Source organism: Dryobates pubescens, chromosome 3, assembly GCF_014839835.1.
Source record: "Dryobates pubescens isolate bDryPub1 chromosome 3, bDryPub1.pri, whole genome shotgun sequence".
Lineage (NCBI taxonomy): Eukaryota > Metazoa > Chordata > Aves > Piciformes > Picidae > Dryobates > Dryobates pubescens.
In genome coordinates, this window is record NC_071614.1 from 41,965,579 (window position 1) to 41,984,000 (window position 18,422).

An 18,422-nucleotide genomic window follows, 5' to 3' on the forward strand; every position below is an offset into this window, starting at 1 on the left:
CCATATATGCTTGTAAATATATAGCTTTGCTCTTTGACTGGGTTAGCTGTGGTTTCTTACTCTGTGGAGGAGGGAGAGCTAAGCCCTCTCTCAATCTACCACAAACGTGAAGATAAGAGAGGATGTAAATAGGTTGAGCAAGGGATGAATTTTAGCCCTGCATTTGTGGGAAAAGCATTTTGTAACTTCCTGAGTGTTTTTGACATTGAAAGTGAGATCACAAGTCTCTGAGATCAGTGTGCTGCACTTCTAAACAGTGATGTCTCTCTGATTAATGATTAGGAAGACTGATTTGCATCTTAAAGCAGTATGTGTGTATGGTGAGTTGTCCTGTTTTCAGCTTTTGTGCGTTATGTTGAGAACACAGTTACGATAGAAGAGTTACCGACTTCTGGCTTTGACCCTGCTGACTGGAATTGTTAAATATCTTAAGTACTAACACAAATGTTTTCAATAAAATAGAAGAAAATGTAATTTGTGGTAGTCTTGCAACTATTGTTGCAGTAAGTGTGGTACTTAACAAACTTGCAGTCATACAAGGCTTTCAACTTACTTTACTGTATATATTTTATGGTTCTTAATTGGTAAAAAAAAGCCAGGTGGCACCAGCCATGGATATTACTTGGACTTTGACAAGAGCTAGTAAAGAAAAGTAGGAATTGACATAGCACAGCAAGTGTGCCCGAAACAAAATTGGCTATTGCCAACATTTAACGTGTTCAGTTGGCAAATGCTTTGATGTGCAGGAGATTGTGGACTTCCTTTAGAGATAATGGGTAACTTAAAGAAAAGTGCCTAGAAGAAAAACTCACTTCTTAGATTTACAGAATTTCTTTGTGTGACTAAGAAACATTGTGTTCAAGAACAAGGCAGTAAAGATAACACAATTTTCTGAAAATCAGTTTATGAATTATTCCTCTGACTTCCTCCAATTTTACTTTTCCACACAGGTTTGCTTTCCCCTGTCTTCCACCATAGGAAATTTGTTTCAACTGTTAGTTCAAATTGAGGTCAAGTTTTCTTTCTCTGACTTTGCTTCCTACTTTTTCTCTTCCATTCTGAAAGCTTCAAAGTCAGGTGTGAATCTATCTTGTAGTCTTTTTCTAACCCCAAAGATCCAATCCTTTTGAGACCTCACCCTTTAATCTTGCATTCTTCTAAGACAGAGCAATGACTTGCATGTTTGTGCTTAACAAAAGTGTCAGCATTTTTATTAAAACATAAAATGTCCTCGTTAATGGTGGTAATCAACAAGTAAATCTGGAAGGTGACAAAAGGCTCTTTTCATTATTGGTGTTTTTCTTGTAAGGAGAATTGGTCTCTGTTCACTGACTAGTCTGAAAGAAAAGAGTAGTCTTTGATCATTTATTGCCCTGGAACAGTGTCCTGGTCACAAGATCATCAGTGTATTTGGTGGCCATAGCTTATGTTTTTGTGTGAGGTGAAAAACAAAGTGCAGCTCAGGGGCAGATCAGTCTTAGAGGAGACAGTGTTACTGCGTTTTCGGCCTCTTCTCCATCAGCTGAAAATGGTGCCCTCAACTGCAACAGCACTCAGGCCGGTTTAGGTGACATTTAGATAATGCCCTTGATGTTTAGGTTACAAAGCTAAATATTCCATTGAAAGGTTAGCCAGACAGCTGTAATTCTTTTTTACTTACAGGCTCCAGCATGGTTATCAAAGCTGTACACCTGGGTGAGCCTGGTATAAAACTGCTGTTGAATTTAGGCTTTTCTTTTCCTTGTGGTCATGGGAAGTAGCCCTTGGAGTCAGGGTTCCCAGGAGTGTGGCTGTTCCTGAGGAAGTGAGAGTGTGCCTCTTAGAGCAACTTGAGTTAGAGAAAACTAAACCAAAACAGTGCTATCAAGAGCTTGCTCTGGCTGTTGTGAGAGCAGATAACTCCCTTTGTGTGGAGCACAGAAACCAAATCCTTCTTGCCATCTCCAGTATCAAATGCCAGCTTGGTGCTCTGTTCAGTGAAGTTAACCCTTCAGAGCATCCTTGTGTCATTTACTACAGGAGGTACTTCGTTCAAACCAGAAAAAGCCCATGGCCTTTAACCTTCTCTGGTCACCACACATTCAGCTGTGGCACTTTTTTTGCTGTCCTAGGCAGTGTAAATTGTTCCTGCATGCTGACTATGGAGCCAGGCCTCTGGTGTCAGTATAACAAATATTCTCAACAAAACTCATCCAACTATTTCTGCTGCCTCTGCAGGCATTCCCTTAACAAAGAGTGAAAATAAAACCTAGGAATATTGTGAGTCATGGAAGTGGAATGACTTTATCCACAGACCTGCTTGTAGCAACCAAGTGTGGGAATGGGAGACCGCTCATTGCCACTTTCCAGTCCATGATGTGGTTAGAGATATGTTCAATGCCTTTCTTTTTGCTTCTGTTTGTTTGTAGTGGGGGAAAAAAACACCAAAATGACCCCAAAACAAGCAAACCAACCAAGCCCAAACCAAAGCAGGCAGTTCTCATCACTACTCTTTTAGCTCCATTTGCTGCTCGAGTGCTTTGGTCTACCAAATTCTGTTTGTTGGATGAGAAATGATAGAACTTACTACTCACTGGAAGAGTTCAGTTCCCAGCAGTGTTGTATTCTGAGTTCTCAAGAAAAGGTTATGTCAGTTGCCTGTGTAAACGCTGTTTTCCTTGGAAAGTGCCGGCTGGCCTGGCTGTGTTGGTGACTGGTGGCAGAGCCATGTAGAACTTAGCAGCTGCTCTGCCTGATAATTCTGCTGCTCTGCCTGGTAATTCTACTGCTGCTGCTGTTGTCGTGGAGCTTCATTGAAATGTGTTTATGCTACAGGAAAGGCAAACTTATAATTTTCCTGAGCTCCTGGCATGTTTCCAGAAAGGAGTTATTTTGTGTGTCAACTGTTCATGGAGTCAGTATGTCGTAATTGCTGCTATTAGAAGAATGGGAGGAAAGGAGATTCCTGCACTCTCCAATCCCACACTCTGACATTTTTTTGTCTTTGCTAAGACTGGAAATTTCTTTTGAGTTTGTGAGCAATGGTCTAGCCAAAGACAATTCTCTGGTAAGTTCCAGTGGAGGCCATATAACTGTCACCCATCTAGGAAATGCCAGTGGGTTCCTGGGACCCATCTTCTGTATAAGATTTCTTGGCACATTTTGGGACTTTGGTAACACTTAACTGTAGCCTAGCAAATCTTGGTGCTATGGTATCTACTCCAGTAACCCCATAGAAGCAGGTGGATGGAGCAAGCATTGTGGATCATCCTCTGGTGTGAGCTTGCCAGATGGGGTGGATGGGTTTCCTTCCTTATGTGGTATAAACAAAGTGATCAGTGACACAGGTTTTCTCCTGCTCTTTCCATAGGTGAACATGTAAGCAGGTTTGTCCTGGTGAATGGTAGGAAGTAATGCAGATGGATTGGAATGGATTGTCAGTCTCCACAAGCCCCACAGAAATGGAGAATAAAACCAATCTGCAATTATTTATTACTGCAGATCCTATGTATCTGTCCACAGTCACACAAAGAATGTTGTACATAAACTTAGTTTTGGTCTAATTCTTCCTTTTTTTCCCAAAATTGTATGTGAATTAGTCCACAGCTTTCTCTTTACTGCTGCATTTCCAGGAGCACAAAGGAAACCAGGCATTCCTGGAATTATTATCAAGATTCTTTTGTCTCCACAGGGCAGGAAGCCAGACTGCGTTGGCTTAATGGCATTTTTCTAGCCTTAAACCTCGGAGATTGTCTTTATTTATCAATTTTCTTGAGAAATTTCAGGATGTGTCTGTATTTTGTTACAGCAGCTACTCTGACAGAACCCCTATATGCTTATTCTACCCTCCTTGCTCTCAGCTCTGTGGTATCTAAGATCATCCCTGTGTAATAAAATAGTAGGTAGTCTGATTTTTTTGCCTTTTTAACATGACTTACAGTGGTGATGTGTATGTGCTGTAATCTGTTTTGTAGTTCTCCTCTAACTATTTTAGTTGTTTTCCTTCAGTTTGTAGCTATAGTCATGTCCATCTTCTATTGCTTAGAACTCTGGGAATAATTATGGTATTTTGTTTTCATTCTAGAAAGTCTCAAGAGATACAGTCCTAGTTTGCAGCTGCTGGGAGAGTAAGATGTCTGTATTTTTTATTTTTCTAGAATTTATTCTATTTCACGACACTGTTGTATTTCAGTTTCAGTATTGGTATTAATCAGATACAGTCACTGTGACTGTACTCAGGAAATGCTCTGCAAAAGGGCAAAAATCTCTCTTCTGTCTCTTTGATGCTGAAGGAGCAAGTTTTTACTTCTTAGAATCCTATAAAAGACGCCTTCAGAATGTGACCAGAATGAAATCCTAATAACTCTGAGACAGGTAGTCAATGAGAGGACTCTCAGCTCATCTGCACATGTGTGCACAAACGTGCACTCTTGATTTTTGAGGTGTGGCTCATTATTCTGTGTGCATTGTGAAGCATATGAGGGAGCTGATGCTGAAAAGGGCAGGAAAGGGTCCTCGGGAGGTCATGCAGCCCCTTGCCATGTGCTGGGGTGGGATTAGTAGTGAATTGCTCTGTGTAAATCTCAGCATTAAGGACATGACAGTTTCCAACAGCCTTTTGTAACCGAAGCCTTTCTCCATTATTTGTATGTTTAGGGAGAGGAAATACGTAAATTGCTTTCCCATTAGTGAAGTAACCAGGAAATAAACAGAAGAGACCTTGTTTAAAATACTTGTTTTGTTCCAGTGGGGTAGATAAGCAGCTGTGAGGGCTCTCAAGTTTGACTTTTCTGTGAGTCATTCTAAGCTTTGTCTGAATGTTGAAGCCCCTAGTGCAACTGCACAAAATAGTATATACTACTGATTACAGAAATGCAGATGATTTAAAGACTTGTAGAATTATTGTAACTGTTTATTGACTGTTTTCAGGCTCTAAAGTACTTCCTATATGGGATGGATTTCATCCCTGTTGAATTAAATGGTACTTGAAACAGAAAAGTAGAAGGGTCAGGGGCAGCCAACAGTTCTGGCATCATTTCATGTGTTTAAGAGACAGCTCAGAGTGAGACATGTGGATTCAGAAACGGCCTTGCTGAGTGTTTGATGGCCATGTTAGCAATAAAGATGTGTGAGTAATTCTACAGAAGACTTACTTCCCTTTATTTAGGGCTGCTTGGAGATATACTTGAATCTTTCTCCTAAATGTTTTGGAAGTGAAGAAAAAGCACTTCATTAACCTCTTTACTTAGGAAGACAATCACATCATATTAAAACACAAGGATTAGTTTTACTGATATGGTAAAAAGCCACATCAGTGGAGAGGCTACCAGTAGGACAGGCAGTAGCATCCTAAGGGCTCCCCTCTCAGTCTTCTGTTTTCCAGACTAAAGAGCCTCAGGTCTCCCAAGTCTCTTTCTCTTAAGAAAGATGCTCCAGTTCCATAATCATCCTTGTAGCCTTCTGTTAGACTCTCTCCAGTAGTTCCCTGTCCCTCTTGAACTGGGAAGCCCACAAATCTAGATGTGGTCTCACCAGGGCAGAACAGAGAGGGAGGAGAATCTTCCTTGACCCAATGGCCACACTATTCATGCACCCAAGGAAACAATTTGCCTTCTTGGCCACAAGGGCACTGCTGGCTCATGCAAAAGACTCCTGACCCTTTCAGTGGCTTTTCCTGTACTCCTGAGACAGCAGCTGAGTTGAATTTTATTGTCTTCTTGGTTTGATACAGTAGGCTGAACATGAGCCAGTAATGTGCCCAGGTGGCCAAAAAGGCAAATGGCATCCTGGCCTGTATCAGGTATAGTGTGGCCAGCAGGAGCAGGGAAGTCATTGTGCCCCTGTACTCAGCACTGGTTAGGCCACACCTTGAGTACTGTGTCCAGTTCTGGGCCCCTCAGTTTAGGAAAGATGTTGAGTTGCTGGAACACGTCCAGAGAAGGGCAACAAAAGCTAGTGAGGGGTTTGGAGGAGAAGCCCTATGAGGAGCAGCTGAAGGAGCTGGGGTTGCTTAGCCTGGAGAAGAGAGGGCTCAGAGAAGACCTTATTGCTGTCCTACAACTACCTGAAGGGAGGTTGTAGCCAGGTGGGGTTTGGTCTCTTCTCCCAGGCAACCAGCACCAGAAGAAGAGGACACAGTCTCAAGCTGTGACAGGGGAGGTTTAGGCTGGATGTTAGGAAGAAGTTCTTCACAGAAGGAGTGATTGGCCATTGGAATGGACTGCCTGGGGAGATGGTGCAGTCACCATCACTGTAAGTGTTTAGGAAGAGACTGGATGGGGTGCTTGGTGCCATGGTTTAGTTGATTAGATAGTGTTGGATGATAGGTTGGACTCGATGATCTCAAAGGTCTCTTCCAACCTGGTTAATTCTATTCTATTCTATTAGATACTTTCCCCTGAAGGCCAGGTGTGCCGTTATTGTTCTGCACATGAGAGATGCCGTCACCATGCTGGCTTTCTGGCAGGTCTTACACAAGGCTTTGCTTTACTGTCTTCACACTGTATTTCACTCTGGGATGCTTCTGTTGTAAAAACAAAGCGATGGCAGAATCAGAAATGAGCAAAGGAGCTAGAAACAGAGCCTGAGAGAGTGGCCTTACTGCCCCTCTTGCTCTCAGGGCACTGCCTGCTGCCCAAGGATCTCTTGAAGCTGTGATCACACAGGTTCCCCTAGGTGAAACAATGTTGCTGGAGGCCTCAATGAGGTAGGAGATATAAAGGTCATGAAAGGACTCCCTGACACAAATTCCGTGGTCTGCAGCCAGTAGACAGTAGGATGGAATCTTCTGCCATACACTTGCAGTCTGTGGTGTCCAGTGTATTTAATAGTATACACAACTGACACAGTGATCTTGAAGGTCTCTTCCAACCTGGTTATTATTATTGTTATTATTATTATCTTTCCCAGCCTTTACCTCTTCATCCAAACTTGCTCTACATAAACCCAGAATGTGAACTTGCACAAACATATACCTTACCAAAGAGGAAGAGTGTGGGATGATTATTTCTCCACATACTCATGCATTTGATCTGTGTTGTGAGTTTTGGTATCTATTTTGTAGTTGTAGAAAAAGTGTATGTGCTATTCAGTGGCTTCAGTAACATGAAGGCTTCTATTTCTGCTGTCTCAGGAATATTATTTGAATTTGGTTTTAAATCACACAAACAGTAACCCATGAAAAGGGAGTTTACAGGAGGAGTTATTGCCTCCTAGTGAGGTAATAAAAGAGCATTAAAATGATTCTTAGGTTTTATCTGATTGAGAATTCCTGAACATGTAGTTTTCTGGTTCGGTCTGTTGCAGTCTTCCAAGTGGAAGCCAATATAGTTATTAACTAGAGCTTGGGGTACAAATACTAAAAGTTTCAACTTCTCTACACTATGTTTCTTCAACATCTGATGATTGGAGGCTATGAAATTCTACATGATAAGAAAGGTGTGGGATTCTGTGGGAGGTTGCTGGGATGACTTTTAGTGCCTGTATTCAGCTTCTTGGTCAGTTTTTCACATGGGTCCTCTGCTTTTTGCAATAATATTGCTGTTGCTGGGAAGCTTTATGTATTTCCTCCTAGCCCTCTGCCCCCTTTTGTTCCATGGCAAATTGTCATTTACTGTGCTCATGGTAGAACTGAGAGAAGATGGAGGTGGCTCTGGTTGCATGGGGCCGCATAGGTGTGCGTGGTTTCACACTGGCTGCATATTTGCAGGGGACTCAGGGCCTTTCCATCAAGAGGCCACTTAACAGATGCAAGTCAGTGTGATCAGGAGGCACTGGTGTTAGGTCAAAATGTTTGTTTCCATGCATTTCTTTCTATGTACCGGTAGTGAACACTCTCCCCCCACCATACAGCCCCTTATTTATCTCTCTGAGCCAGTGCCCTCATTTACCTTCCTCCCTTCCTTAGGCAAAACCCTAGCCCTAACCGGATTCTCAACCTTGTATTTTCCAGTCTTTCACTTGATTTTGCCCAAGAGCCAACTGAACTCATCTCCTGCTGCTGGCACTTCCAGTCTGGGATTAGGAGACACTCCCAATGAGGAAATGAGAGTGTAGTGGCATAGGGACAAACCCAAGCAGTTAAGTAAGTGGAGCAAATAAAGATTTTGCCAATCATAAAGCACACAGAATCAATACCAGAACAAGCTAACAGCCAGTGGAGAAGGTTTTAGCAGTAGTGTAAGAGGTTTGATTTTCTCAGTTTTCATCGATAATGTGGCTAATGCATTTAGCACAGGCTGAAGTGGAGCTATCAGGGTATCAAACAGGCCAGCAAGAAAAGCTTTGCTCTTGTCACCTCCAGCGTCCAAAACCCCCAAACAAACCAACCTCAGTGTTACAGCAGACCATTAGCATGACAGCATTATCTGTCTGGTAGCAGGAGGCTTAAGAATAGCTTTCATAGGAAACAAAAGCTTACCTCATCTGACAACTGATAGCATTTTTAGGTATTCTTGTAATCGAATCTGTTTCATTGAATTCAGCTGGGAATTTGGTCGTGCCCTGAAGCTAAACATCCAACAAAACCCCCAGAAATGCCAACCTAAATCATTAAAATTCTTATGTGGAAGCCAACCCTATATTTTTAGTAAGTTTTGTACAGGCAGCATTTGGGTGACTGCAGGCATTTCTTGGGTGACCCCTGCAAGGGTGAAAGCTCTGGGCGCTGCCGCAGCAGAGTGATGTCTGCGCTTCACCATGGGGAAGCATGTGCATGGCAGCCTAGTCAGCCTAAGTCTAAGTGCCAGGTTCTACACATTGGCCACAACAACCCCATGCAGTGCTAGAGGCTTGGGTCAGAGTGGCTGGAGAGCGGCCAGGTGGAAAGGGACCTGGGGGTAGTGGTTGATAGTAGGCTGAACATTAGCCAGCAGTGTGCCCAGGTGGCCAAGAAGGCAAATGGCATCCTGGCCTGTATCAGGAATAGTGTGGCCAGCAGGAGCAGGGAGGTCATTGTGCCCCTGTACTCAGCACTGCTTAGGTTGCATCTTGAGTCCTGTGTCCAGTTCTGGGCCCCTCAGTTTAGGAAAGATGTTAAGTTGCTGGAACATGTCCAGAGAAGGGCAACAAAGCTGGTGAGGGGTCTGGAACACAAGCCCTATGAGGAGCAGCTGAGGGAGCTGGGGTTGTTTAGTCTGGAGAGGAGGAAGCTCAGGTGAGACCTTTTTGCTGTTTACAACTACCTGAAGGGTGGTTGTAGCCAGGTGGGGATTGATCTCTTCTCCTAGGCAACAGGAACAGAACAAGAAGACACAGTCTCAAGCTGTGCAGGGGGAAGTTTAGGCTGGATATTAGAAATTATTCATAGAAAGAGTGATTGGCCATTGGAGTGGGCTGTCCAGGGAGGTGGTGGGGTCAACATTCCTAGAGATGTTTTCAGAAGAGACTGGATGAGGCACTTAGTGCCATGGTCTAGTTGATTAGATAGGATTGGGTGATCCGTTGGACTTGATCTTGGAGGTCTCTTCCAACCTGGTTGATTCTGTGACTATATCTACAAAATCCATAGCGTCAAAGTGGCCCTTAAATCCAGACAAAAGCGAACGCTGGCAATCTGAGTCAGAGAGCACCAATGAATCATTAAAGGCAGTGCTATGGCTGCCTCAAGACAACAAGAAGTACTTTTTCTTATAATAAATAGACAATTTTAAAAGCTGCTGCAACTGAGAAACCACAATTTTAATAGAAAATCTGTTCTAAAAGTGTCTGATTACAGAGATAAGGTAATTAGCACGCCTGTGTGTAATGTGTGATGAAAAGGGAAGCCTGGCATACGTTTCCAGGGAAAGAAAATGAAGTGGCAGGGGATATTTGAATTAGCATATGTGAGCTTTTTCCTTTTCTAGGATTCAGTTTTGAACTATTCAGTGAACTAGCTAAACTTAGTTAATTATCATAGAATCATAGAATGGTAGGGGTTGGAAGGGACCTCTGGAAATAATCTAGTTCAACCCTACAGGGAGAAGTTATGAAGTGCTGGATCTGTAATCACAGGAAATCTCAGCTTGAGGTGGGAGAATTCCAGGCAAGAAATGCAGACCCTCTCTTAACGCTAATGCCATGGTGTTTGCTCTCCCCAAACTTTCAGAGAATAGGTGTCTTAGTGCTAAATCGCTCCTAAACATTCTTGGGACCTTAATAAAATTTTGCCTTGGGCAGTTGTCTTTCTGTCTACATAATAGCAGTAATCTTAAAGTTGCTGTGTTACAGGGGAATTCAGCTGCACTCTAATAAGCTCTCCAGCACTTCCTCAATAGGAGCGTTATGTAAGATGTGCAACCATAATAGCAAATTGTAGAAGACAAGGCTAAAAATGGCCTTTGGACATCATCCTATACTGCTGCTGGGAGTCTGGACACTGCCAGTGTAAATGCTGAGCAGCTTCACCAGTTTAGAGATGCAGGTAGTGTAAATTTGTGTTAGTGCAAATCCATGAGTGTGGGTTTTTTCTTATATTCAAACAAGGTAGCTGGAAGGGGATGGATTGCAGTAATATCGTGTCTTAGTCATGAATATTAATATTGAAATAATTAAATCAGATGACTAGGAATTCTAGGACAGGGAGATATTTTGCATGTCATTGAATCTGCTCCCCAGTTAGCAAAGGGACACTTTCATAAACATATGGAGCTGTCAGTTAATTACAGGAGGGTTTAAAGTAGCCCTTGCACAGCTTTGTTTTTCATATTCCATTTATGGAAAGATTATTTAGATTTCATCGTGGGATGCTGGGTGTGGATTTGAATGACCAAAATCCAGTTTGATATGCAATTGTATTCCTGCCAGCACAGTGCAGGAAGAGCTGCAGAACAAACAACTTTCCTCACTGAACTTGAATATACCTTAACCAAACCTTCATTGCCATGTATCAAAATAACACTACACATAAAGTGCTAAATTCTTTACTGCGGTAAATTATTTTCAGTTTCCTTCATTTATATCTTAAGTGTTTAAAATACGCATATGGGGATGTGACAACTCTCCAGATTCTGGTGACCTCCTTTAGGAACCTGAATACCAAATAGAGCTGAGCCAGTGGAAGCAGAAAATGTTGACGTTAACAGAACTGAGGTGAGGTTTGCATTATCATGAAATTGTATTTTTCCATTTTCTAGCTTTGAGGATGTAAGGAGCTACTTCAGGGCAGCCTTTTGTCCAGTGTGGCCTCTTCCATCCTGGCTATAAGTTAATGGTGACAAATCAAGTCAAACAGTATTAACTGTTTTCACATAGTACCTTGAGCTTTCAAAGTGTTTTTGTCTTGGAGGATTTTGCTCTACTTCCCCTGAGATGTCTGCTTTGCTCATCTACTCTGTTACCACTTCTCTATGAAGTTAAAAGAGTTTACATTTTTCTTTTAACTTCCGTGGAGCAAGTAGCATCTTCTACATTGATGAATGAGTCCTTCAAAGTTAGTCAAAAGGAGGTCTGTGGAATCCCTATGCTCAGTTTCTGCAGGCAGCTATTATAATTTGGACTATTTATTTATTTATTTAAAAATACAGAAAAATGGAATTTTACTCATTGAGTGAAAGCACTTTTTGTGTATTACTTTCTCAATAGATATCAGTGCTAGAGGTGTTGCACCTCTTTCTTTTCTTTAACCTCAAGTACTCCTCTGGTCATTAGGTAAGATCCCTTTCCACTGCCCATATTCTACTTGCTACTCAAGCCTGCTTGAACAAGTAGAAGTGTAGGCTGAACCATTGAGTTTTTGCTTCCTGTGGGGTTCTAAGCAAACTGCTTTGCAGGGAGCTAATAGGTGGGTAGAGAACCTCAGTCTTTAAGAAGTTCTCTGGTGCAATCCCAGAGTTGCCTGTGAATTGTAACCCTCTAGTCTGCAGAAGAACAAACCCAGCAAAAAAGTGTTGGAATTTAATGTGACATCCTCAACCATTCTAAAATAACAGAGGATGATGTAGCTTGAAGAACTTTGAGAATTACTTCAGTGACTGAGATCAGGTGCAGTTACACAAGTGGATAAAGCTAAGGCATAGGTATGCCTTTGGCAACAATATGTCTGATAAAGCTTGGCATAACCCCCAAAATATCTATTAACTTCAAGAGTGTGGATGTCAAAAGAAAAAGTGATCAACTATGTAAATACTGATATTCTTTAATAACATGTAAGAGTGCTGGATTTGGAGGAAAGGCAGATTGCCATCAAATGTCCCCAAAAGCAAGATATTGCTGTCTCTAATAATTTAGAAAAAAATATATTGGTTTCCATTCTGGAGTGAAGTACCACACAGTGACTACATTTTCAATGATGCTAAGAGCACAAGTAGCTCATTTGGTAGCTCAGTTTGGGAAGGAAGATGGGAAGGAGCAGAAATAATATAACCAAAGGGCCCAAAGGTGATGAAACTGGTAGTTTGGCTGCTGCGGTGTCATGTCTCTGTGGTCAGATCTTATTTAGATGTAGGTCCAAATTAATTGTTTCTCTGTATTTATTTGAGTATGTGTTTGATCTCAACATAGTCAATAGTTTCTGAGCTATTGCTCAGACCATAGTAGTTGATGTATATCATGTTTAATACAGATGCTGCTTTTACCCTGGTTGTATTCTCTGCAGAGGAGGCTTGGTGGATTTGTGTTTGGAAGTTTATCTGTTAGCAGTCTATAACTCAAGTTTATGTTTGCAAATAAGGGAGGGCTTTGCTGTGTTACTTGCAGCTCTATGAAAAGGAGCAATGTGAGATAAATCTGTTTGGGGAGGGATAAAACACAAAACAGTTTTATGACTAGTGACATCAGTGAGAGCTCATCTTGTTTGTGTAAGTTATGTTTCAGAGGAGTTCATAGTATCACAGTATATTAGAGGTTGGTGCCTGACGCATTTTAGCATCTTATTAAATCCTTTATTATAAGACAGCAGTAATGTTATGGAAGTGATGCTAAGTTTCTGTACTGCTTTCCCTTTGGGAGACATTTGTTTCCAGCTCAGACAGTGAAGCTGAAGTATTTTTATCATCAGTTCATTCTGTTTCCATTTTAAATTGCTTAATTGTCTTGTGAAAATTAGCCTGGCATGACAATGGGAGTGATGTCAAGTAACTGTTTTCTGGATGGAATTTGAAGATTTGCTCTTTATTGGCCTCCAACCTGGTGAAGAATAGGTGCATCATCTAGGCCTTTTCACAAATACTTTGAAGATACATGTTTTTTTTGGTTGGTTGGTTTGGGCTGTGGTGTGGGTTTTAGGTTTTTCTTTTTTTTTAAGTTTTATAACTGCTTCACTTCATGTATTTTCAGTTCTTCTGTCTTTTATGTCCTTGACTGGCTTTTCTCCTTTAAGCTCATAGCATCACAGTATAAATATATTAACAGATACTGAAATATATATGCATCTAGTCTATGTGCCAAGAAGACTCACATAAATAAGGATTTGCTAGATCAAGCCTTTGGTAGATGACCTAATTTTCCATTCTAATCAGATTACAAAAGGAGATTTAAATAACTGTTTCACACTTTAGAAGGGTTAACAGACAAAGAATTCAGACCAAATCCTCAACTCATCTGAACTGGCATTGGGAAGTTGTGAACTGACAGTAGAGTGGTGTGATTTGAAGCAATAGAGATCTCAGCTCCGTACTCCCAACATGAAGAAACAAAACGGAGAGAGATGTTGCTAAGAACTACACATTGTATGAGGAGCTGGTAAATGGTAAACCAGGAAATTACAGAAAACTGAGTTGAACAGAAGGGAACTTGCATGAAGTGGGCTGGTGGGTACAGCTGGGAAGTTGGACTGGATCATTTAGTTGAGCCCAGGGCAACATAGCAGTGGACTTGTAACCAATTAATTTAGAGATGGCTAGTGCCAAAGAAAGCACTTACTTCAGTCTCCCTGAAAAGGTGACTCCACAGAAACTGCCTTACATAGAAAACAGAGAGAAGAGAGATGTTTGAAGCTGTTGCCTATGCTGATGGCTGTAACAATGAGGGAGCTCCTGCATCTCCTCCCAGAAGTGCTGATGCTGGGAAGGAAGCTGATTTGGTGGGAGGAACGCTGCTGTACATAAGTTAATTGAATAAGCTGTTCATCTTCTAAGTGCTCATCTGAGCTAGGCTTAGTGACTCTCCAGAGGTGCACCCATCACTAGCTATGAAAATCGTTATGCAGCAGAGCATGCAGAACCTCACATTACCTCTTTCCCTTTTATTGTACTATGCTACTTTGAAACCAGTGTCTTACTGTGTATTAATTATTTTTGACAAATTACTGTATGCTGCCTTCATTCATTACATGTAGTGTAGATTCCTGTGCACTATCTGTGCATGCATATTTTACCCTATTGCAATCTCATAAGAGCAGTAAGTGATACCTCATTTCCCATCACCTTTATTTTATGGACAGGCTGGCATGGTGATTAGGTTTCAGAGGAAACTACTGCACAAATTCATCTCTCAGTTTAAACCAATTGCCAGTGCAGCTTGACAGTACTGCCCTGATCGTCACAGATTCTATACCATTAATCATCAGAGAGATACTTTTACTAATTGCATGGTAGTATGAGTACAAATATGATACTGGAACTGACATTCAGTGTAGATCATTGAGTCGGGAGTGATTACGTGGTGAACTCCCATCTACACAGAAGGAGGTATGAGAGTCACAGCAGTGTTTTTGCACTGAGAAGATATGTTTAATGTTACAGTCATGTGCTACTTTCTCAGGGATATATTTCTCCTAGATAGAGGACTTTAATAGCAGAAACTCTGTGTGACCCAAAAATGTGTGATGATAATGGTCTTGGATGCTTTTAGGGATGGGTGATGGTTCTACTCTTCTTATGTTAAGTTCTTGGGAACAGAGCAGACTAGGAGGGACTCATATTCTCTGTAGTCAAGCAAATTATCTGATGAAGGTCAGTAAGGTTCCTTGTGAATAAAGTGGACTTGCTTTTTATCCAAGTCTATGTAGCAAAGCAGCATGTTCTAGTATGGTACTGCCCTGACAAGCATGGAGTGAGGAGTATGCGCTATGAGCAAGGCTATTGTGCCATTAGCCAGGCTCCAAACACTCTTGGGGCCCTGGGCTGACAGATTTGGTTTCCAGCACAGGCTCCAGCCATGACCACATGTGCCTAGCAGGAGCAGAGCTTGACCCTCTATTGTAGCAAACTGCTGTTTTCGCTGCGTGCAAGATCATGGCTTGTAGGAGGAAGCTGTATGTGTGCCACTAGACCTCTGCTGGAGTGTGTGGAAGAGCCTCTTTGATTGCATCTTCCTGAAAGAGACTGTGTTTTCTTTCTGAGTGTTTTAGTGGTGATTTGGTGTGGAAACACATTACTCTTGTTGAGTATTTCCAAAATGTTGTACAAGCTCGCAGCAGTCAGTGGATGGATTGGAAGAACTCAACTCTGTGTTGCCTTTCTGTAAAATAGTTTGTGTCTGGGAAGGGACCACCTTAATGTGCATCCATTTAGAATCAAAAGCACCAGGCACTTGGATTAATTCTAGTATTGGTGTTAATTGCACTACCTTTGAGAGGAGCAGAGCTGAATGCTTGTTGGGCATTTGAGAGAGGCAATCTGCTGTGAGTACACGTGAGAATGTGGCACAGGATCTAACATTAGTAAACACAAACCAATCTCTGTGGATAATATGAGTTTTTTTTCTTTTTGATTTTTAGAATCAACCTTGTCCTATGTTAGGCAGCTGGAGGCAAGAGTAAGACAGCTGGAGGAGGAAAATCGCATGCTGCCCCAGGTGGGTGACTTCTGTTGGTGGGAACAGGAGCCAGAAGCTAGACAGCAACACTCGAATCTTCATACTTGAGATAAAACCAGTATTAATTGTCATTTGACATTACTGCATCTAAACAGTCAGGCTGATTATTTGGATAATCAAATGCATTCACATCTGTTTGTTCATCTAGCTCATAATTGAGTGAAGTATTTGTTTAAGACTACAACAATGCTTTCATTAATTTTTCTTCTTTGCAGGTGTTGGTACCATGCCTAACAAAAATTCACTGGAAGCCATTACTAATAATTAATTAAAGGGTTCAAAGTTGCAGTGAACTGACTTTTTACAGTGTTTTTATTCCAAAAACTTCCTTGTTATCAAGTACTTTTTATAGTCACCCAAAATATTGTGCTCTAAAGATGCAAATGTTTTACATGATAATAATTGGATTATATTTTTTTGTGAGGTATACATTAGCTATGTAAAAGCAAAACTGAAAACATGTAGAATAAATAAGCAGATATGAAATTAAAGATTTTCCCAATATATGCTTATGGGAATGAAAAAAATTGAAGTTCATTGAGAACGAACCAAAGACACTTGTAATTGTTATATATACACATCTATAACAACACATATCTCTACTATATTGCATTAAGTAAGCCTTAGAAAAATTCATCAAGTCTCTAAATTAAGTTGCCCTCTGCAGTTGCATTTTATTTAAATCAGACACTGGTTTAAATGAAGACAGTGGTCTTCATGTAGGAAAGTGATTTTTATTGAACGTACAGTACTGCTGTTTGAATGTAAAATCCAAGATAGCAGTGAAATGTAGTAACAAGTAAAAGCCACCGGCTAAAAATTTATTCATTTGTGTAAGCCAAGATTAGCTAGAAGGTCTCAGCCCCAGGTTAACAATTTCATTTCTTAAGGCAGGTTTTAAGTAAAACATGATTTTTAAAATACCCCCCCCCCCCCCACACACACACCTATAATATGACAGTTGGAAGGGCCTCTCTATCTCTTGTTTAGCTCTTGACTTATTAGGTGATCTTGAGCAATTCATGTAACTTCTTTGTAGGCTAATGGTTTCATCTGGAAAGGAAGGACAGCAAGAATGGTTACATAACTGTCCACTAACATCTATACAGTCTTCAATAGTAAAGACAGAAGTTGATACTCAAGTGACAAAGACTGTAATTTTCTTGTCAAGCACAGTGTTGAGGGCAAATGTTAACAAACCTGCCTGAAAAAATATTGTTGTTTATCTTGGGTCTGGAACAAGACTAGAGGATAAATTGTGCAGAAATTTTTTTGTGGGCAAAATTTTTAGAAGTGGCCATGTACTTTATTTGGGGTTTGAGTTGAGTGACAGGGGTTTGAATTTCCTGGTGTATCTTATTCACCTTTCCTCCTGAAGAAAGTAATTTCCCGGGGAAGAGGAAGGAAATGGAGACATCAAGCTTATTCTGACTTTGCATTTGATTACCTTGGTATATTGTCTGCATGAGTTCATTTTGGGGATTTATAACTGTGAGTAACACCTTGAACATGCTATCAGTGGTGATCAGGCCCTGTCACAAAGACCAGGATGGAGGCTGGAAATACATAAGTTCGTGACACTGGCTTGATTCCATTTGATGGGAGGAATAGGATGTTGTTGGGTGTTACATGCTTTTGACAGAGCAACTGAAAATATACAATGAGCTCCACAACTGATGAAGATTTGTGATACAGCTCTTAGTCAGTTATAGTGTTGTGCCTTAAAATGTCACCACTGCTTCAGTACAAGAGTGCCATTTGCTTTTTGCTTTGCACCTCTTTAATGACAAACTGGATCATGGGAGTTTTGGGAGTAGCGGGGCTGCACTTGGTAGGAGAGGGGTGTTGACTTGCTCTCTTGAGTGTGATGCCTCTGCTATAGCGGTCAATGAGTCCTTTGCTTTCCTTTCTAAGGCTTTTTACACTCCTCCTACCATGCTTTTCTCCTCTTTCCTCTCTATCCTTTCTTTCCCCCTTTGCTGCTTATGTGTCACTCATGAAAGTGCAGTGGTGTGTTTGTTGACACCCTCTTCAGAAGATAAATCACTTCTTTCATCTGTCACTTAGGTGTGGTTCTTCTCCAATTTCTTTTGTTTTGCTTGTCTCACTCCACACATATTAGTTTCTTTCCCAAACCCTGCAGGCCTCTATTTTAAAGGTTTTATTAATATTTAGTGGCAAGAATATTTCCAGACCAAATGCTTTTAAGTGCTGCTATCACTGTTCAAATGGAATCTGGGTTTTAGTTCACTCTGCTGTACTGAAGGGTTTCTTTGTCAAGGGAAATGCAGTGCCACCACTGAGTCAATATTTTAGTTTGATCAGGTGATAGGAAAGGTATAAAAATGAGCAGATTCACTTAAGCCTGTTAATGTCTCTTCTGTACTGTACAGTGGGTCTGATGGTGATTAGTAGCACAGTAGTGGATTGAAGAGTTATGAGAAGCCACAGATGGGTATGTTTGCTGTGCTGGTGAGACCTGCAATTAGCTGCTCTTTCTTTTGTAGTTTTTCTTATTTTTCTTCCCTCAGATAACAGGTAAAAAGATAGGATCCAGAGCCTTTCAGTTTTGGACCACAAATAGTACTTTTGTGCAGGAAAGCAGATACTCTCCAAGATCTATGGCATGCAGCTGGCTTTTCTGTTGAGAATGCCAGACTCTGCCAGCTGTGCCTGAGAAAAGAAGTGTGCAGCTTGTGCTGGTGCTT

At 41.2% G+C, this 18,422-nt stretch overlaps 1 protein-coding gene across 7 annotated transcripts in view; it reads left to right on the forward strand.

Annotated features, from left to right (window-relative positions):
* The window catches only part of CCDC85A (coiled-coil domain containing 85A), an 85,306-nt gene that overhangs the window by 51,813 nt on the left and 15,071 nt on the right, over positions 1-18,422 (forward strand). For 3 of the 7 annotated variants that reach the window (XM_054180045.1, XM_054180046.1, XM_009902534.2), the window contains one exon: positions 15,617-15,693. The exons of 3 other annotated variants lie outside the window; for them this stretch is intronic. In XM_054180045.1, coding sequence (XP_054036020.1) covers positions 15,617-15,693 — 77 coding nt within the window. Of the gene's footprint in view, positions 1-15,616; positions 15,694-18,422 lie in introns of those variants that run through there. One more of the 7 variants, XM_054180049.1, reaches the window with a different exon arrangement.